The sequence below is a fragment of the Marmota monax genome, unplaced genomic scaffold (genome assembly GCF_021218885.2).
Source record: "Marmota monax isolate L192 unplaced genomic scaffold, Marmota_monax_Labrador192_F-V1.1 WCK01_AAM20220418_F8-fsc00191, whole genome shotgun sequence".
NCBI lineage: Eukaryota > Metazoa > Chordata > Mammalia > Rodentia > Sciuridae > Marmota > Marmota monax.
The window spans coordinates 1,169,215-1,191,623 of record NW_026693537.1 but is presented as its reverse complement, the minus strand read 5'-3'; the positions used below and the strand labels follow the sequence as shown (position 1 = coordinate 1,191,623).

The following is a 22,409-nucleotide window of genomic DNA, read 5'->3' as shown; positions in this document are numbered from 1 at the left end:
AGATAAGAGAGCAAATATAGGCAACAATTGAAGACACCAATAAATAGATAAGGGAGCAAATACAGGCATCCATTAATCACACCAACAGAGAGATAAGGGAGCAAATACAGGTAGAAAAAGATTACTTCAAGAAAGAGATAGAGACTCTGAAAAAAAGAAATCAGAAATCCTTGAGATGAAGGAAATAATAAACCAAATAAAAAAAACTCAATAAAAAGCGTCACCAACAGACTAGATCACTTGGAACACAGAACATCAGATAATGAAGACAAAGTATACAATCTGGAAAATAAAGTTGACCACACAGTGAAGATAGTAAAAAACCATGAGCAGAACATCCAATAATTATGGGATAGCTTCAAAAGACCAAATATAAGAGTTATTGGGATAGAGGAAGCCACAGAGTTTCAATCCAAAGGAATGCACAATATCTTCAATGAGATAATATCAGAAAATTTCCCAAACATGAAAAATGAATTGGAAAATCAAATACAAGCAGCTTACAGGACACCAAATGTACAAAATTACAACAGATCTATACCAAGGCACATTATAATGAAAATGCCTAGCATACAGAATAAGGATAGAATCTTAAAGGCTGCAAGAGAGAGGAATCAGATCACATATAGGGGGAAACCAATTCATATCTCAGCAGAGTTTTCAACCCAGACCCTCAAAGCCAGGAGATCCTGGAACAGCATATACCAAGCTCTGAAAGAAAATAGGTGCCAACCAAGAATCTTATATCCAGCAAAATTAAGGTTTAGATTTGATGATGAAATGAAAACCTTCCTTGATAATCAAAAGTTAAAAGAATTTACAACTTGAAAGCCTGCATGATAGAACATCCTAGGTAAAATATTCTAGGAAGAGGAAATGAAAAACAATGATGAAAATCAGCAGAGGGAGGTATTACATTAAAGGAAAAAAACTAATCGAAGGAGAAACCAATTCAAGTTAAATACCAAAAATAATCAAAAGTGGCTGGGAATACAACACATATCTCAATAATAACCCTGAATATAAATGGCCTAAACTCACTAATCAAAAGACATAGACTGGCCAGATTGGATTTTTAAAAAGGCCCAAAAATATATTGCCTCCAGGAGACTCATCTCATAGGAAAAGACATCCACAGACTGAGGGTGAAAGGTTGGGGAAAATCATACCATTCCCATGGACTGCAGAGGCAAGCAGGGGTTTCCATCTTTATATCAAATAAAGTAGACTTCAAGCCAAAATTAATCAAAAGAGATAAAGAAGGATATTTCATACTGCTTAAGGGAGTCATTCATCAAAGAGACATAACAATAATAAATATATATGCCCCAAACAATGGAGCATCTATATTCATCAGACAAACTCTTCTCAAGTTCAAGAGTCAAATAGATTACAGCACAATACTTCTGGGTGACTTTAACATACCTCTTTCACCACTGGATATATCTGCCAAACAAGCTAAACAAAGAAACTATAGAACTCAATAATACAATTAAAAACTTAGACTTAACTGACATATATAGAATATTTCATCCTTCAATGAGCGAATACACTTTCTTCTCAGAAGCACATGGATCCTTCTCTAAAATATACCACAAAGCAACTTTTAGCAAATATAAAAAAGTAGAGATACTACCCTGCATTCTATTAGATTATGATGGAATGAAATTCGAAATCAATGATCAAATAAAAAATAAAAGCTATTTCAACACCTGGAGACTAGATAATATGCTACTGAATGAATAATGGGTTCCATAAGACATTAAGAAGGAGATTAAAAACTTTTTAGAGTGAGAACACAATTCTTAGAATGAGAACACAAATCTGAGACACTATGAAGGCAGTATTAAGAGGAAAGTTCATTTCATGGAGTTCATTCCCTAAAAGAAGAAAAAGTCAACAAATAAATGACTTAACATTACATCTCAAAACCCTAGAAAAAGAAGAACAAATCAACACCAAAAGCAGTAGAAGACAGGAAATAATTAAAATCAGAGCTGAAATCAATGAAATTGAGACAAAAGAAATAATTGAAAAAATTGACAACACAAAAAGTTCATTCTTTGAAAAAATAAATAAAACTGACAGACCCTTAACCATACTAATGAAGAGAAGGAGAGAGAAAACTCAAATTACTCACATACTGATGATAAAGGAAATATCACAACAGACACTACAGAAATAAAGAAGTATCCAAGGGGGATAGGTTTCAGGACCCTGTTGAGGAAATCAAAATCCACAATGCTCGAGCTCCTTATATAAAATACATAATATTTGCATATTAACTACATACATCATCATATATATTTAAAATAATCTCTACATTATTTATAATGCCAAGTGCAATGTAAAGGGTATATAAATGGCTATTTAGGGAATAATTCCAGGGGAAAAAATGTCTGTACACATTCAGCACAGATGCTATATATATATATATATATATATTTTAAAAAATACTTTTAATATGCATGTGTTGAATCTGTAGATGCAGAAACAATGAACAATGAGGGCCAAGTATAATAGGAAATTATGGAAGTATCTTTTTTTTAGATGTTCATGGACCTTTATTTTATTCATTTATTTATATGTGGTGCTAAGAATCAAACCCAGTGCCTCACACATGCTAGGCAAGCACTCTACCACTGAGCCACAGCCACAGCCATGGAAGTGTCTTTCAAAAATTCTCTAAACCAGGGTTTTCTTTTAAGTCATTAAGATGAATCAAAATTATATATTTATGATGGACATAACTGAAGTATCAAGATTCTAAAAGTTCTTTCATTGTTGAAGGTAATTGCTTGAAGGTAATGTCAAATGCGTGTTTGGCTTACTAAAAGCCTTCTGTTCAGCTGTTGAATGCAGTGCACAAGGTTCTGAAAATGTGTTTTTCTTTAGACAACTTCTATACTTGAGTCTTATCTTTTAAATGAATCTGGAATACCTCTTAGTTGGACCTTTAGTATTCCAGAAAGTTGAATGTTTTTCCTCACTTCTCTGAGCATGTTTAGTAGCTCATTCCATCATTTAAAAATGTTAATTTAATATACTTATGGATGAAGGAAATATTGTGCTAGGTATTGGAAATCTAAAACTAATAGAAGGCCATATCTCAAAGTCTTTATAACCTGTGAGAAATATACATCAATAGCATGAATTCACAATATCATGTGATAATGTTTCATTTAGAAATAATATTAGTGGCTCTGTATACTAAAATTGCCTATCATAATGCAGATCCTGAAACTTTCATTTCAGTAATATGATAGATTGTTTATTTATAGAAACCCTAATATGTTATAATTTCAAATACAAATATAGCTCTTTTTTTTATACCTGGCATAGTGGAAATGGTGACAAAGGAAGGGAGCCCTTAGGCAAGAAGTGAGGAAAAAAACATCAGTTCACAAAGAAGCAAATACTAGATGTGGAGTTTGTGCAGGGATATACAGGAAGATAGGAGAAAAGGCCAGGAGGAATAAATAGGGTAAGAAGATAGGACTCTACCTATGAAGCTGGGATCTTAGAAGGATCTTAGAACTATCATGAGGGAACCACTCTGCTGTCGTAAATTAAAAATTTACTTTCTTCTTCAGGTCTTGACTCTGAACAGAATGGGAAAAAAGAATCCTCTAAAGAAATCCCCACAAACCAACATTCTCACATTTAGAGCCAGAATTTACATATTCTGTTTGTTCCCAGAATCCAAAATTGAAAATTTAGATTGGTTTAGTAATGCCCACACTTGCCTGTTAAAAGCAAATGTAAATCCATTCTGAAAAGACTGATTTTGAAACTCAGGTCTCAATGAATTTCCATAACTAATAATCAGTAAATATACCCCAAATGCAATACTGATTTTACATTTAAAAATTTGTTAATTCCTTCATGCATAGATTGCTATAATCATCTCATTCATTGTCCCTGAACCCTGCCTCCAGTACTACGTCACACTGTCCTCACATCAATGATTATGCTGAAATGAAATCATTATTTGTGTATTTGTTTAGTATCTGTCTCCCCAAACAGAATATTTTCTCCAAGAAGGCAGGAATTGCATTTATATTAGCAATTATTGCAATCACAATACTTAGTGTTACACTTAATGTATAGTTAGTCACTAATAAATGTTGGATGAATAAATGAGTGGGAAGTTGTACCTCATTTGGTTGGATCCCTCCTCATCATTAAGATCATCTTATATGTTTTATAGAGAAGGACATTTGTTCTTTCTTTCTGAAGTGATTTCTTCTAAGCATTAATTTTGCTAAGCTTAGTGACTTTTAGTGATATTCCAGCTGCATTTGGGAGAAAGACTTTATAAAAACCCTTTGGGATATTGTTTGTGTGTCCTGTCAATAGATGGAAAAACACAACCTTGTGGGAATGTAAGCAAAAAACTGTACTGCCCCAGGTTCTCAAGAATACTCAATTCATGTGCCAGGGTTTTTTCCCCTTATGCTCATTCCTTCCTCTTTTCTCTTTAATCCCACCTTATGTTAGAGAACTTCCCTCAGTGTGTGCTGGAAATCTCTGATCAAGAGGTGTTGGAATGGTACACTGCCAAAGACTTTATTGTTGGGAAACCACTCACTATCCTTGGGAGAAATTTTTTCATTTATGATTGTGATCCATTTACTCGACAGTTCTACAAAGAGAAGTTTGGAATTTCTGATTTACCACGCATTGATGTGAGCAAGCAGGAACCACCTCCTGTAAAACAGGTATAGTAGTTCTGAGTATGGTGAGAAAAAAATTACTTTATGTAGAAATTGAAAAAAATTAAAAGAGAACTCCTATATGAATGCTCAATTAAAAAACAAATGAAGAATATGTAATAGAGTAGTTCACAAAAGAAATATAAGTAGCCAATTGACACATGAAAAGACCTTCAATCTAATAATCAAAGAAATGGATTGAAAATTATAATATTTTTGAGTTTGTCTAATTTAAAAAAGATTCACAATATCCAATCTTTGCCCATGTGAAGGCATGTGAATTTTCACATACTATTAATAGGAAAGCCAATCAGAATTTTTCTGAAAGGTGGTTTGTCATCATTTTGATTTTTAAAAATAAAACGTTACATACTTTTGGCCTAGAAAATATGTTTTTGAAGACAAAGAGATATGTGTTTTATAGTGAAATAAAGTATAAGGTGGTTGACAATTTAAATTAAGATATGTTAATCCATATAATTAGAAGACTTAAGGGCCTGTAAAAGAGGAAGTAAGTCTGTGTGTACTAACATGGTCCAATGTGCATAATACATTTTAAGTGTATTTATATTTATAACATGATCCTATTTTTGTAAATTCCCCTATATAATATCTGCTTATATATACTGAGGAAAAAACCTGGAGGGATGTCAGCTACATTATTAATGGCAGTTGGTTCAACATGTGGGAATGTGGAGGTGCAGATGACCAGAGAACTTCCTTTTTATGCTCCTATGTTTGACTTTAATTTTTCTTTTTGTATCAAAGCAGGCATTGCTTAAAAAACATTTTATTTTTTAAATTTTTCATTTATTTTTATTGTGATCAAATACGCACCAGCATACCATCTTGATCACTTAGAAGTTCAGTGGTATTAAATAGTTCTTTTAAATTGTGGTTTTGTGTGTATGTATGTGTGTGCTAGGGATCAAACCTGGGGCCTTGCCTTATGCATGCTAGACAAGTGCTTTACTACCAGGCCACATCCCCAACCCTCATAAATTATGTAGAAAACAGGAAATTCCAAATCAAAGTTACAATAATACTAGCTTTTAGACAATTTTTAAATGTAATATATTAGTCTTTTAATGAGTCTCTATGTATTCACTTTTATCAAGATCTTTATTTCTTCATACATCTTCAAATTACTACATAGCATCCTTTAATTTCATTTAACCCTGAAGGACTTCCTTTTCTTGCAGGTCAGTTGTAGTGGCAACTAACTCCCTCAACTTTTGTTTGTCTAGAATGTCTTAATTTCTTTCCCATTTTTGAAGGGCATCTTTGCTGCATATTGTCTTCTTGGCTGATAAATTTTGTTCTTTTGAATATTTTTTGTCCACTGCCTTTTTGGCCTTCAATGTTCCTGATAATAAACTTGCTGAAAATCTTATTGATGATCCCTTGTATGTGACAAGATACCCTCTCTTGCTGCTTTCAAGATTCTCTTTTTATCTTTGTATTTTGAAAGTTTGATTATAATATATCTTACGGTGTGAGTCTCTTTGAATTTATCTTGTTTATCAAGCTCATTAGATATTTTTATTCATGGATTTCATCAAATTTGGAAACTTTCCAGATATTATTTCCTTCAAATATTATCTCTTATCCTTTCTCTTTCTTTCCTCTTCCTAAGACATATACAGTGCATATATTGGCATATTCCCACAGACACCTTAAACTCTGTTCATTTCCCCCATTTTTTTCCTTTATATTCCTTAGACTCAATAAATTCCATTATCCTAACTTCAAGTTCACTGATTCTTCTGCTGATTCAAGTCTGCATTTGAATAACTTTAATTTTCAGCTCCATAATTTCTTTTTGGGTATTTTATTTTTCAATTCATGTTTCCATTTTGTCCATGTATGTTTCTGTTGACTTTTTTTCATATCTTCCTTTTGTTCTTTGAGTACTTTCAAGACAGTTGTTTTAAAGTCTTTGTCTAGTAAATCTGCCATCTGAGTTTTTTTCAGGGATTGCTCTATTGAATTTTTTTCCCCACTTGAAAGGGCCATACTTTTCTAGTTCTTTGTATACCCTGTAATTTGTTGTTGTTGAAAACTGGACATATAAATTTAATAATATGGTAACTCCGGAAATCAGATTCTTCTCTTTCTCTATAGTTTGCTGGGGTTTTGTTGTTGTTGTTGTTGTTATGTTTTCATTACTTTTATTTTCAATTATTGTAGGCAGTTTCTGTGTCAAGTATCAGCCTGGGGTATAAAATGAAGGTCTTTTGGGGTCTCTTCTGCATATTTCCTATGCAGTAATTTAAAATTTTTCCTTGTATATGCAGTTGTTTTTGAATGTCCTTCTTGTTAGTATCAAGCTTCCAAAAGAGGAAAAAGAATAGTGAAATGCAGGAAATGAGATACCAGACCTTTAGAGTTACTTCCTCTGAGAGGGAATGGCTTGTAGCAGTGCAGGGAGGTGCAACAACAATGGCCATCTGCCTGTTTGTCAATTCTCTGTGATCAGAAATAGCCATCACTGATCCATACTCAAATCCCCAATATTTGGAGGACAGAGTAATTTTTTTTGCCTCCTCTGGCTCCTGCTGGTTGTATGCAAGTTAATGTAGTCTGCTTACCGCAGGGTTGAGGAGTATAGGATTGGTAGCTGCTACTGTATAAGAGCTGAAATTTATGAAAATTCACCAATTTACTGCCTAAGCCTTCTTCTGAAAGTTACAAGTCTTCAAGAGACTCCAGAATTTTAAAATTACTACCTCAGATTCTGCAGTATAATTGTTGTTTAGGTAGAGAGAGAGTGAGTCCTGGTATTTCCTACTTTGGCATCTTCCCCAAATTTTCCCTTGTATTATTTTTATAACATTTTTATTCAGTTTGATTTTTTTTAAAAAAAGAGACATCTTTTAAAATTTCAGACCCTAGGGTATTTCATTATTCTTTTCCTATTCATCATATTTATCATATCACAAAAATGGTTGGGAGCAAAACAAAGACTGATTAATTAAAGATGTTGGAAGATGACCTTTCGTTGCAACATAGCTTTCTTAGAGCCACAGTGGGACACACAATTCTGTGTATTCCAGAAGTCTACTCTGACCTGAGAATAAGTTCATAGCACCTTATAATGTGCCAAAGTAGTGATCTGATAAACATGAACCTTCAGAATTTTATCCAAAGCACATATTTTTAAAGAATTTCAAAAGAAAATTGCAAGTTATAAAAATTACATATATAGTAAATTGAAGAAGTATCTAAGGTATTAAGATGGTATAATATCATGAACTAAGAAAACCGGCTTTTTGTTATACCTGTTTGTACAGAAGCACCTCATACAAATCTCTCTATGACTGTTACTCATGTGTAAAATAGGATATTAATACCTACCACCATATTTATTTTGCTGGTGTGTGCATAAAACCACATCATTGGGCTTTTTCTCCTCAAAAGGAATAAATGAAAGGATGGAATTATTGAATTCCTCCAGCCCAGGCCCTTCATTTCTGCCTCATTTCCTTCTTCTCTTACTTTTACTTAGCCAATAATCATACTAAATTACATGAGATTCTGCCAATAGAATGTTCTGTTTCATTCTGCCAAACTTTCTCTTGTTCTCTTCCATCTGCTTGAACCACTTTTCCATCATCCCTTCACATGGCTCATTTTATACTTTAACACTCAGTGTTGGCTTTCTCTCCTCCAGGAAAGCTTCTCTAAAGTTCTAGTCAAGGATAATAAAAGCTTTTTGTCTCTGCTCTTGGGGTATTTTATGCCTCCCTCCTCCCTGGCACTCATCAGTTATATTAAAAATTCTGTTTATGAATATTTTCTACTGGACTATAACTTCCTTGAGGCCAGGGACTATATTCTTTTTCATTTTTCAGCTCCTAGCACCTATTGCAGTGCCTAACAAATAGGAGATATGTAATATGTTTTTTGAACTGGACTATGGAAGACTGCCTGGGAAACATATGTTATGTTCCCCAGGAAGGCAGCAGATGTCTTTAGACAAGTCTTTCAGAAACAATGTTTCATAAAACCAGTTAAAAAGAAGAATTTGGATTTTGGTAGACTATAAGTTCCCATGAGCAATAACATTTCTGGAAGGAAATGTGGTAGCTCCTGCTGTCAGTTTTTTCTCTGATAAAACTCATAAAAGAGTGTTCACTGATTAAGAATTATAATTAATCATCTGATGCTAAAATTGTTTTGCAGAAGTTGATGTACTACAGAGAAAATATCATAGGAAAAGATCTAGATTTTTATGAAACAAATTATTCTACCACTTTAGTTTTTAGATAAAGACAGGGCAAAATGATAGTTTAAGGTATTTGCCCATTGTAAGACACAAGGAATTTCTATTATACATCAAAAATTCATACAAGAAGGAGGTAGTATGGACAGGGACTACAACATAGTAATGCCCTTAATGAAAAGGCTTTGATCCATCTTTTAACCCAATGAAAGCTTTTGAGTCTTAGGTTACCTCTGTCCCTCATACCCTCATAATCATTACTATGATCTCCACCCCCCACCCCAATAACCTGTCTTTTAAGGGGAAAAAAAGGATGAAAAGCTTGGATAAAGAACAGAGATAACTGAAGAACCACTGTAGATTTTAGTTTGTTTTTCTCCCCTTCTTCTTGCTTCTATGTTTAATAGAAACAAACTGTATATATAATAAAACATCCATACATATGGCATATTAACCATAGCATTGGTTAATTTTTAGTGACTTCTCCACAATATATAATTCTCATATTAATAAATTCTCTGCCAATCTCTGAAAATCTTTGTTAGAGAAGAGTAAGAAAGCTCCAGTTATCAAGAAGCAAATATCTTTCAGTCCTTACATGAATCATCCTTGGTTATTACACATCATTTATTTTAACTCTAAACAACATAAATGGAAAACAAGTATGGGAAGCTGTAGCAGGATTGAGATAGATAAAGCTAGAGCCAAACCAATGGCCAAGGACAGTAGTAAATATAAACTGGGTATATATCATTCGAGAATCAAGGCACTTTTAGGTCAAACTGCTCTGCTAGGTCAAGAGTAAGTAACTATAGATCCAACGACCACATGTATTTTATCTTGGCTGGATCCATCTGGAGGAAAAGGAAGGAACCAGTGTTAAGAAAGCTAATCTGATTGGGGTTGTCCCTAAAAAGAATATCTGAAGGAATATGAGACTCTCAGGCTCAAAGTATAGTAGCTTGGTTAAGAAAGCTCAGGCATAACTCTGGTAGGAATATCATATGAACAGGAAAATCTAGGAGTGATGATGATGTCCCATGGTCAGAGTGGCTTATCTATTTTAGAAGTGCAAGAAGCAAATTGCCAGGACCCCAGCCATGACGACCGATATTTAGGAAATGTCATTACTCTACTCAGGGGAAATTAAGTGTGATTCAGGAAATACAAGTGGGAATTTGAGAGAATAAGGTTCAGAGACCTATAAATGCCTCTCTGAAAATTCCTCAACCCTTGATTGCACCTCTAATCAGGATGTTCCCTTTATATATTGATACATATGCAGAGTAAATTCAGGACCACCACTTTGATATTTCTGCCTGGCCTCTTGAGAAACTCAAATGTTTAATGTGTCATATCTCAGCCAGAGGTCCCTCTGTCACAATAACCTGAATATTTATTGGGTATTGATTTTGCAATTGAAGCAAATTAGGCCATTGTCCACCTGCTGAATCCACTAGTCATATTCTGGACATTATTATACCTTTAACTACAGTCCTAACAAGTGGGTGAGTGGGTTGAAATTCCAATTAGTATACCTTAGATGAATATAATGGAGTCATTTGTTTTTGAGGGGATATCCTGTTGTAGCTGGAATTGGGGACTATATGAATTAATTTGATAATGAGCCTGAATATAATATATAAAAAGATTTTGAGAAAGCATGTACAAGTTTAAAATATATATTATAAATAATTTTTTACATTAAATATATGTATATACATTAAATATATATTTATATTAAATATATGTATATTTACAAATATATATAAATAATATATATTTATATATTTTTTATATATACATATATATAAAAATACACACACACACACACTCACATACACACAGGCTGAGTTCCCTGAGTGTACATGATAAAAAAAGAGTCAAAGAAAAAGAAGATTGTTGATGTTTGCCTAGTATTGATGTGGAAGATGAAAACTTAGTCTCTGACCTAAGATTTTAGGTAAACAGATTTCAGCATTTTATAATGATGCTTTAAGCTCTTCTATGTAGACAAAGGGTCTGAGTTCTCAAAAAGTATACCTGCCATCCTCTCCTGTGTGGCAAAAATTAAGAAATAAGAATATTAAAAATATAGAGGTAAATAGAAAAAAATGTATGAATAAAGTCCTGACCACCCCTTTGCCACCTACAACTTACACAGAAATGCATGCACACTTGGGTGATCTGAGAAAAGAGTTTTCAGATCTGCCACCCTGAGGCCAGCATCCTAAAACAAAGAGACCAGAGAGACCCATGGGTCTTACCATCTTAGGGTGACCATAAGGTCATTTTCACTGGCAGAGTAGGATTAGGTCCTGCTTTGGTAGTAAGTAATCAGGGGGCATCACTAATAGTTTCTAGCCCTAGCAGTTACATTGTAGCATCATTAGTCATTTCTGTGAGCAGTAAACATCATAAAAAGGAAGAATGGAATTTTATTTTTTTCTGATTGAATTTGTATATAGTGCAATTGGTTTTGAATAAGTGTTTTCCAGAGGATTTTTTTCCCCAGAGGATTTTTTAAACTTTGATGTAATTTTTTTTTTTTTTGTGGGTGGGTATTAGGGTTTGAACTCAGTTTAACCACGGAGCCACATCTCTAGCTCCTTTTAGTGTTTGGGTTTTTTAAATTTTATTTTCAGACAGTGTTTCGCTAAATTGCTAAGGCTGGCTTTGAACTTTTGATCCTCTTGCCTCAGGTTCCCAAGTTGCTGAGATTATAGGCATGAGCCACCGTACTTGGCTTTAATGTAATTTTAACACAAATAGCATCTGCTTTACTTCTTGATTCCTGTGTATCTCTAGGAATTACCTCCTTACAATGGTTATGGATTAATTGAAGATTCTGCTCAGAATTGCTTTGCTCTTATTCCAAAAGCTCCAAGAAAAGATGTTATTAAAATGCTGATGAATGACAACAAGGTGCTTCGTTATTTGGCTGCACTGGTGAGTCAAATTTTTATGTACCTCCTGTTCTTAGAATTGTGTACTCTTGTCCAATTTGCCTGTCTGTTTTTACTAAAACAAGTACTGAATCTAGACCCTAGTCTTCAAGAAGGTTGAATAATACTGAGTATAGTCCCCCTGAACCAAGACCTAGCTAAAGTCCTGAAGTCCTTTCTCCCCCATGAACCTTTTTTAGATCATTAATCTCTCTTTTATTCTTCAAATTTCAACAGACCTTGTTGCCTCTTTAGTAAGCAATTATGAAATTTTGTGCTGTATTCAAATAATTTATGTATTTATGTATCTTTCCAGGTAATATGATTTAGTAATGTCTTACTAAATTTTATTATTAGCTGTGATATCTAGCTTGATATATTTTATATTCATTAAATGTAAGAAATTGAGTCATACCATATTAATAGACACTGCCTTTTAGAGGTTATGTGATTGTGGTTAAGAGCATGGAGATTGAAAATAGACATAAATTCAAAATTAAACTTCACACTTTTTTTTTTTTTTTTTTGGTACGAAGGATTGAACCAGGTGCATTTAACTATTGATACACATCCACAGCCCTTTTTAGTTCTTGAAACAGGGTCTCCCTAAATTTCTTAGCACCTTGCTCATTTATTGAGGCTGGCTTCGAAATTGCAATCCTCCTACCTCAGCCTCCCAGGCCACTTGGGCTTTCAGATGTGAGCCACCAATGCTCAGCTAAACTCAAACATTTTTAAAACCATGTTTAAGGAGGTAAACAATAAGATAGAGAATTTCAGCAAAAACTGAAAACCAAACCAAAAAAGTCTATTTTAGTTTTGAAAAATAGTCATATTGGTAGAATAAAAGAGAAAAGATAGATTCTGAAAAGCATTTGATAAAATTAGTCTCTTATGATTTAAAAACAAATCTTTTAATAGAGAATAAAACATTATTTTTTTAATCTTTTAAAGGCAATCTGCCAAAAATCTACTGTAAACAGTATACATAGTGAGGAAATGTGAGCAGTATACTTCCTGACGTTAGGAACAAGGCAAGACTGCTCTCACACCTATGTTCAACATTATTCTGGAATTTCTTGCTATGGCAATAAGATAGGAAAGGACAGAGAAATGCATAAGGATTGAAGAGGAAAAAATAAAATTTCATTATCCAAAATTAGTGGTTTTATATGTAGAAAATAAAAATAATCTACATTCTATGTTAGTAAAGTCAATACAAATATCAGTAAACAAAAAAAGTTTAAAATACCATTTACCATAGCACCAAAAATATTAAATTCCTAGAAATAAATCAAACAAAAGGTACATAATACCTAAAACATTATAAAGAAAATTAAAGAAGACCTAAATAAATGAAGGGGCATATTATATTCATTGGTTAGAAATTTCAGTATTACAAAAATATTTGCTCCGAATTTATCCATGATTTCAAAGTTGTGGTAACCAAAATCCCAAAGTGTTTTTACTTTTGCAATTTGACATACCAATTCTATAATTTAGGTGGAGATGCAAAGCATCAATAATAGCCAAAACACTGTAGGAAGGGAATCAGATCAGTGGATTTTCTCAACAAAACATCTCAATGTATTATACAGCTATAGTAATGAAATCAATATATTTTTGGTGCAAGGATAGATAATTAGACCAATGGACTAGGATAGTCAGCCCAGAAACAGAGCTATATGTGTAAGATACATGGCAAATATGGCACTACAGAGAGGTTAGGAAATAAGTTATTTTTAATAAATTATATCAGAACAGGTATATCCACATGGAAAAAAAATAAAAATATTTGAACTTTACTTCACACCAAAAATAAAAATTAATCCTGAATAGATTGAAAATTTAAATATGAAAGGTGAAACAATAAAACTTCTTAATGATAGTATAATCTTAATTCGTAGTAGAGAAGATTTATTTAGTAGAAACCAAAAAGCAGTACTTGTTTTAAAAATGGGTAAATTTAACTACATTAAGTTGAAGAATTTCTGTTCCTCAACAAAACAACCAAAAACACACCAAAAAAACAAAAACAAAAACCACCATTGAGAGAGTAAAAAAGGCAAGCTCAGAATGAGAGAAAATGTGTGCTACAGAAATCCTAAGAACTCATATCCAAAATATGTGAAGGACAATCTCAACTCATCCCTTCCTTCCTCTCTTCCTTTCCTCCCTCCCTTTCTTCTCCTTCCTTCCCTTTCCTTCCTTCCTCCCTTCATTCCTTCCTTCTTTCTCTCCCCCACCCCCTCTTTTTTTTTGTATGGGGGATTGAACCCAGGGGTACTTAACAACTGAGCCACATCCCAGGCCTTTTTATATTTTAGTTTGAAACAGGGTCTTGCTAAGATGCTTGGGGTCTCACTAAGTTACTGAGGCTGGCTTTGAACTGGTGATCCTTCTGCCTCAGCCTCCCAAGCCGCTGGGATTACAGGTGTGTGCCATTGCACCCAGCTCAATTCATTTCTTAACAGGCATTTCATAAAAGAGAATATCAAAAAAGCCTTTAAACATATGAGAAGGTGCTCAGCCTCCTCAGTAATCCGGGAAGTGCCAATTACTACCTCAATGAACTGTTCCCTCGCCCATCAGAATGATTAGTATGTTGGTGAGAATATAGAGCCATAGGAACTCTCATACTCTCAGTGATACTTCCACTTAGTAAAACAATTTAGCATAGTCCAGAATATCATATTGTGCCAAAATGATAGTATTCTATTTATACACCAAAAGATAAATATGTTCATAACAGTATAATTTATAATAGCCAAAAGTAATAGCCATAATATCCATACTAGACCTAAGTATCTACCTATTAGAGAATAGATAAATAAATTATGGCTAATTTGTACAATGATTTGAATTCTATACAGTGAAAATTAGTGAACTGTAACCTAAAATATTAGCATGGATAAATCATACGAACATAATTTTGAGAGTACTGGGGATTTAACCCAGGGACACTTAATCACTGAGCTACATCCCCAGCCCTTTTGTCATTTAAGACAGAGTCTCACTAAGTTGCTTAAGTTGGGCTTGTGATCCTCTGGTCTCAGCCTCCTGAACTGCTGGGATTACAAGCATGTGCCGCCATGCCTGGCCAAACATAATTTAAAATGTAAGGTTACAGACACAAATTAATACATACATGTCATATAATTTCATTTAAAATAAGATTTAAAAGGAGTCAAAACAAAACTATTTTGGGATGGCTGTTTGTGATGATAATAAAGAAAACCATAAAACTCAAGATAGTGGCTTTTTTGGTGGGGAAAGGTAGCATATAGAGAGCACTTTCTAGGTTCTGTCAGTGTTCTATTTCTTGACATGGGTGGTGATTACATGGTTGTTCACTTTGTGAAATTCTTTGAGCTGTATATTACGGGTTTTTCTTTGTTTTTGTAGTTCTCTCTTTGTTGTAGTTCATGACAAAAAAAAAAAACATTTAAAAGAAAGCCATCAGAATTATTAGCAATGAAATAGTGGGTATCTTTGAATAGTCAGGGAAAAAGAAGTGATATTCTTTCTGGTCAAGGTAATTTTCAAATGTTTTTTTTTTTTGACTTATTTGCTAAAGTAGAGAACTGTATTTATTAGGCTCCTCACAAAAGTTCTAAAAAAAGAAAGCATGCTGGACAACCAGGGGGAAAGGTGTAGGAGTAAGGTGGGGACTTCAGAAGAAAAGAGGGAAATTAAGTTAAAAATGACCAGAGACAAATATCAATAGGTTCAGTATAATTGAGTTAATATAAGGAGTTCAGACAAGGACACTGGACATGTTGTGAGACAATAAAGTGAAAGAAAGCTAGGCAGGTGATTGTTGCCTAAGTAAAAATCTGCTGGTAAACTGCCTGGGACTCAGAATAGAGTGCTGGCCCAGGAACTTGGGGAAGTGTAAAAACATTAATTTGAGCACAAAAGAAAAACTTTATGCCATTACAAGAGAAAAATTGGTTCTGGTGCATGTCCTGCCTGTCAAAGAAACTCTGAAGACCAAAAACACAGAAGAATCCAATTTGCTCAACAAAGTTTATTTACATTAGGTACTACACATGGTGGTTGTCTGATATGAATTTTAGTGTACTATGTTAGGTCCTTCGAAAAATATGTAATTACATTATTCACAAATGAGGAGCAAATCATTCAACTACTCAAATTTTCAATTTCTTTTTTTTTTTTTTAATTTTGAGACAGGGTCTCATTAAGTTGCTTAGGGTCTTGCTAAGTTGCTGAGGCTGTCCTCAAGTTTGTGATCCTCCTGTCTCAGCCTCCTGAGTAGGTGGAATTACAGGTGTGCACCGCCATGCCCAGTAATATATCATATTTTTTAAAAGTTGTGGCCTGGAGTGTAGCTCAGTGGTAAACTGTATGCTTAGCAAGCTAGTTGAGGACTTGAGGAAGGGTTAGAAGAGCATTAAAAACAGAATTTGAACAGTGATTTTCAAAACAGTGTACATGCCCTCCAAAGGGTATACAAGACCATACAATATGTAATGTTTGTTAAGAAAATATTATTTTGTCTGTTGATTTTATATTCTTTTTTTTTTTTTTTTGGTACCCGGGAGTGAACCCCAAGTCTTTAACCACTGAGACACATCCCCAGCCCTTTTTCATATTTTGGAGACAAGGTCTTGTTGAGTTGCTTAGGGCTTCACTAAATTGCTGAGGCTGGCTTTTAACTTGTAATTCTCCTGCCTCAGCCTCCCATGCCACTGGAATTACAGGCCCGTCACCATGCCTGGCTATCTATATCTTACTTATGAGTGCACTTATTTCATAGCCCCCAATATTTTTATATGTGCTTTGTAATGCATAAAATATGTAGTAGAACTTATGTTTATTGATTGATTTTTATTATATACCTGGCTCTGTAGGAATTTAAATTTGGGGAAACTGGCTAGATTAGGAATCTTCATAACATCTTCTTTTCTTCACCCTTCTAGGAATCCCCTATCCCAGAAGACAAAGACCGCCGATTTATCTTCTCTTATTTTCTAGCCACTGACATGATCAGTATCTTTGAGCCTCCTGTTAGAAATTCTGGTATCATTGGGGGCAAGTACCTTGGGAGGACTAGAGTTATTAAACCATTCTCTGAGGCAGAAAACCCCATCTACTATGGCCCCAGCGACTTCTTCATTGGTGCTGTCATTGACGGTAGGTCCAAACACAGTTCAGAATTTCCCACTGACTGAGTAAATGGGTTCTTCTTAGTTGTAATTTAATTAATTTAAGTTTTGTGAGAGGCAATTAGGTTTTATTCCAGATGAGATAAATCTAGTAGACTTTTATAAGTGGTATAATATCTTAACCTCATTCCTTATCAATTAAACTTTAGATTGGTTGCATTTGTTGGCACTAAATTTTTTACATTAATGCAACCATGTTAGTTAGGTGTTGACAATGGTCTTCCTAAAAGCTGAGAAAAGTACTGCATATTAATTTATACAGCTATTGATAATTCATTAGTCTGGGTGATATCGTTGGAGTGTTAATAGTATTTTATCTCTGATCACATGAGGGAAACAATAAAACTAAGTGTATTGCTACCTCTTTCCAGTGTTTGGCCACCGATTCATCATCCTTGATATAGATGAGTATGTTCTAAAATACATGGAGAGCAATGCTGCCCAGTATTCACCAGAAGCACTCTCGTCAATTCAGAACCATGTCCGAAAGCAAGAAATTCCTGCACCAGAACTAGAGAAGTATGTTTGACTGCCTAGGGTCCTTTTTGGCCTTGGCATATGCAAAATTTCCAGGAAGTAATTCTTGTCAAAATGAATGTGTAATAATATTTTAGACTTTCAAATTTCCCTCATCATATTGGAGTTTATTAGATCTACACAAAAAGTTCCCTGAATTTAGTATAATAACTAGTAACTTGGAACTTTTTCAGCTACATTTATTTAGCAAATAATTATTGAATACTTGTATTTAAGATGCTATCACTAGGTCATTGAGCTTTAGCAATAAATAAAATAGACAAGAAGTTGTTGACATCATGGAATTGACCTTCTAAGCAGCAAGAGATAGATATTAACACAAATAAGTAAATTATACAGTATACTAAGTGACAAATGCCATGGGAAAATAGGGCAAAATGCACATGATAAGGGCTTCTGGATGGGGGAACTGGGTTGTAGTCACTTAGTGTGGATGATTGTACCTTAAGAAAGTGACCTTGAGCAACACTTTGGGGAGTTCACCTGGTGGACATCTGGAAGAATAGCTTGTATAAAGAGTGCAAAGTCTCTGAGGGGTAGCACACACCCAGCCTAGAGTATTCAGGTAGCACTGGCCAGCAGTAGACTAGTGGGAGTAGCTAACATGGAGGGAGGTGAGGGAGAAGAAGAGATTGAATTAGAAAACTAACAAAGGGCCAGGTTGTGTAGGGCCTAACAGGTCTGTGGAAAGATCTTGGTCTTTCTCTGAATGAAATGAAAATCCGTGGGATTTTCTGAGTAGAGGAATAGCAAGATGTGATATATGTTTTAAAAGAATTACCCTGGCTGTTCTATTGAAAATAGATTAGGAAGGAGACCAGCTAAGAGGATCACAGTAGTAGTCCTGGCAAGGCATGATGATGCATGGACCAGGGTGGTGAGTGGAGGTGTGGGAAAAGTGTGGTGATTTCATTATATTTTGAAGGTAGAGCCAGTGTGACTACAGACAGATTATACAGGGGCTGTGAGAAAAAGAGAATAGTTAAGGATACTCTAAGGTTTTTGGCATGAACATCAGGAGGGAAGGACTTGTCATCAACTGAGATGGAAAAATGTGGACTATAGATAGAGGAGGTTTTTAGTGGAATAAAGGTGGGAATTTTGGTTTTGGATATACTAGGTTTAATACTTAAAAGAAATAGCCAAGTAGAGATGTCATATAGACTGTTGGGTATGTAAGTCAGGAGTTCAGGTGAGAGGTCTAGGCTGAAGAAGTCAATGTGGCAATTGTTGTCATATAGATGATATTTTAGGCCATGAGACTGAATGAAATTTCAAAGGGAGTTAGTATAGATAAATAAGTGAATAGCCCAGCACAGTGGTGTAATCCCAGTGACTTGGGAGGCTGAGGCAGGAGGATTGCAAGTTCAAGGCCAACCTCTGCAATTTTTTGAGGCCCTAAGCAACTTAGTGAGACCCTATCTCAAAGTAAAAAAATAAAAGGGGCTGTAGTTCAGTAGTAAAGCATGGGCTCAATCCTCAGTACCAAAAAGAAAAATAAAAAGAAAAAGTGCAGCTAGGCTTTGAGGTCCTCTGATGCTAAGAACAGGAGAAACTGGAAAGGACCACCAGTAGGCAGAAAAAAAGTCAAGAGAGTATGGCAACCTGGAAGTCACATAAAGAGAGTATGGACAGTCCTCCTTTTTCAGTTGTGTGGGACTGGAAACACCATTGAGTGACTGTGAAAAACAACTGTAATAATACAGGAAAACTTACTATTATTCTGTTAAAAAAATTTTGTCACCATATTAATTCTGATCATTATGTTCATGTAGGGAAACAAAAAAATGGTAAAACTAGTTTTTACTCAGCACATTGTAGTTTAAAACAATGGGAACTGAGAAGTAAAGTATTTTATTTTTGAAAAAAAAGTATCAAGAGTAGTTTGAACAGTGCTTGCCTTGTTCTAATTGTGTAACTTGTGATACAGAGTGAACATGTTTTCTGTGACTTGGCACATTGTCATACTCCTGTTTAAGTTTGGTCAATTTCTAACATTTTTATCATTTTTACCTTCAAATGTCATGAAAGATATTCTAGAATTTCTTTACTGAGGGTAAGTTGTCTCTGAGAGTTCTTCTCACAGCAGTATTTTTATGGGCCTCCAAGGTATTCTCGTCCTTTTCATTGCAACTGCTTTCCTCACCTGTGTCAGTAGCTTCACCTTCATGGAGTTCCTCTGGCCACATATCCACCGTCTTTTGAAAGAAAGCAGCATCCACATTGCCACAGTCAACTGTTTCTTTCATAACTCCATTTATGTTTGACCAGAATTTCACTTTTGGACAATTCCCTCTTTTGATGATCCATTTTTGTAAAGTATCATGTTGCTGTGTCCCCAAGAAAGAGGAGGCAAAGTAGTTATGCACTTGGCTGTGAATGAACTGAAAAACAGATGCACGGGAACCAAGAGACAATAGACTTGGAGACAAGTGATGTGATTGTCACTGATCATAATGTGCATCTGCTATTTATGTTACAATTAGTTCACTAATGACCTGACATAGAAGTTTTTACTTTATGAATTACTCAAGGTTAATAAACTGTGGTAACTTGGATTTGAACCATGTTGTTGAGGGACTGGGTTGTTTTACTAAATGGTGGTGACTGAGATTCATGCATCTTAGAACTGTGCAAATCCAGAACTGTCAGTGTATCAAGGAAGATGGAATGATTTATGTGTCAAATAAGGATTTGGCATTTTGCACAGAATTGGGGAGCTTAGTGAGGAGTTTTAGGGCAAAGAGAGGCATAAGAAAATTTAATGGGAGTGGATTTAAGAGAGAATGGAAAGAGGAATTTTTTACCAGAAGTACAGATAACTCTTTTGAGAAGGTTTGGTGCAAAGGTGAACAGAGAAGGAATGGAGAAGCTGGCAGAGGAAGAAAATTCAAGACAGGTTTTGTTTTGTTTTTGCTTTAAAATAGAAGAAATAACAGCATTTTATATATGAAAATTCTGTAAGAGAGAGGGGGGGTGGAAAGAAAGAGAATTGCTAGAGTATGTGAAAGAGTATGGGGGTTAGTATTCAAGACAAGAAGGTGGCTTTAGGTAGAAGCACTAACCCTGCATCTAGGTCAATCATTCTTGAATATTTTGGTCATAGGACACTTTTGAAATCTTAAAAATTATTGAGGACCCTAAAGAATTGTTGTGTATCTTTATTTATATTTAGCATGCAAACTATATCTGAAAAATTTAAATATTAATTTTTAAAAGAAAAATAAACTCATTTCATGTTAACAAAAAATATAATTTCTGTGGGGAAACAAAATCCTCCATTTTCTCAATCAAAAGCCTTCAGTGAGAAGAATGGCATTGTTTTATACTTTTGCAAATTTCTTTAATGTCTGGTTTTACTAATAGAAGAGAGCTGAGTTTTTATCTGCTTTTTAATTTAGACTTCTATGATATCATTCCTTGTGAATCTTTGGAAAACTCCATTGTGCACTTGTGAGAAAACCTGAGTAAAATGATAAATAATGACCGAATTATTATGAGGATAGTTTTGGCTTTGTTAACCCCCAATAGCATCCTGGGAACCTTCAGGGATCTTGGGATTATTCTTTGAAACATTGTTCTTTGGCAGCAGGCAGGAAGGCAAGGCACCTGGGTACAGATGCTGGTAAGTACTTAGATATGCTTGGGACCCCTCCTGATTGTGCCAGTGAGGTAGTCAGTAGGAAGAATAGAAGTTGTGAAATGCTTTATTTATTAAATATATAGATGAAGTTAAAAATGAATATGAAAATAAAGTGAAAAAGACATAACATTATTTAATCTCCTAATAAAAAAGAGAGAAAATGCAAATTATAATCCACAGATATATGAAAAAAAATCCACATCAACTGAAAAATGGATCCTAATTCCAGAGATGTTAAAATATTTGTCTCAGACCTGAAGAAACAGGGCAGCTGTTTAGGAAAGCGGAAGGCTTAGTGGGGACTAAATACCACTAAGGGCCCATCCATGGTCATATTTAATTCAAGTACTTCTCAAAAAACTTTGTTCTGTAATTTCCCCATGTCTGTGCAAATACCAGCAGACAATAGAAAGCTACTTGTTTCAGCAAATTACCTTTTAGAAAAATCACATTTTTGATTTTGTATTGAGAAAAAAAATACCACTGGGGGGTCAATAAAAATAAAGAAAAATTCAAGTTCTTGGTTAAGAAATCTATTGCTATCCTTGTTTTGATCCTCACTTCTCCTCTCTTTTGATGGGTCAGAGATAAGTGAGAGGGAATTCTTCAAGATATGAATCCAAGTGTCATACCTTCTTTGTCTTCTAACCGTTTCATCTTTGGCTTATACCTCTCCCATCTTATCATGAATCTCACAGTAAGGAAATACAAATCCTTTATTTGACTAGAGTAATGAAAAGGTATTTGTCAGGCCTGAGTGAAAATTTTTATGTCACATGATAGTTTCAGGAGAAGAAAATTTAGAGTCAGCTATTTGTTTCTCTGAACCAGAAAATTAGAATGGTAGCTGAGTATTGGACTGCATTTTGAAGTTCTGAAATTCTTTTCGGGTCTTGATTTCTCATTGCAGTTTTTTAACTCAGATTTAAGGATAACAAATGCCCATGCTCATAAACCCATGCTCTACACAAAACCTGCATGTTTGACTAGCGTAACACACAAGTCCAGATAGATTATTCTTGTTCTATCTTTGTGTCATTTATGACCTTCAACTTTAAGAGGACCTCCTCTCCTTTCTTTTTCTCTTATTTTTCTCTCCTGCCACTTTTCCAAAGGAGAAATTTCCAAATATTCTCATTTGTTTTTCCATTTCCT

General features: G+C 34.5%; 1 protein-coding gene across 1 annotated transcript in view; it reads left to right on the top strand.

The window, feature by feature from the left end:
* Efhc1 (EF-hand domain containing 1) overlaps positions 1 to 22,409 on the top strand; it is a 53,301-nt gene that overhangs the window by 23,648 nt on the left and 7,244 nt on the right. Inside the window, exons 6-9 of the mRNA XM_046458559.2 lie at positions 4,501 to 4,721; positions 11,749 to 11,889; positions 16,829 to 17,042; positions 17,446 to 17,593. Coding sequence (XP_046314515.1) covers positions 4,501 to 4,721; positions 11,749 to 11,889; positions 16,829 to 17,042; positions 17,446 to 17,593 — 724 coding nt within the window. The remainder of the gene's footprint in view (positions 1 to 4,500; positions 4,722 to 11,748; positions 11,890 to 16,828; positions 17,043 to 17,445; positions 17,594 to 22,409) is intronic.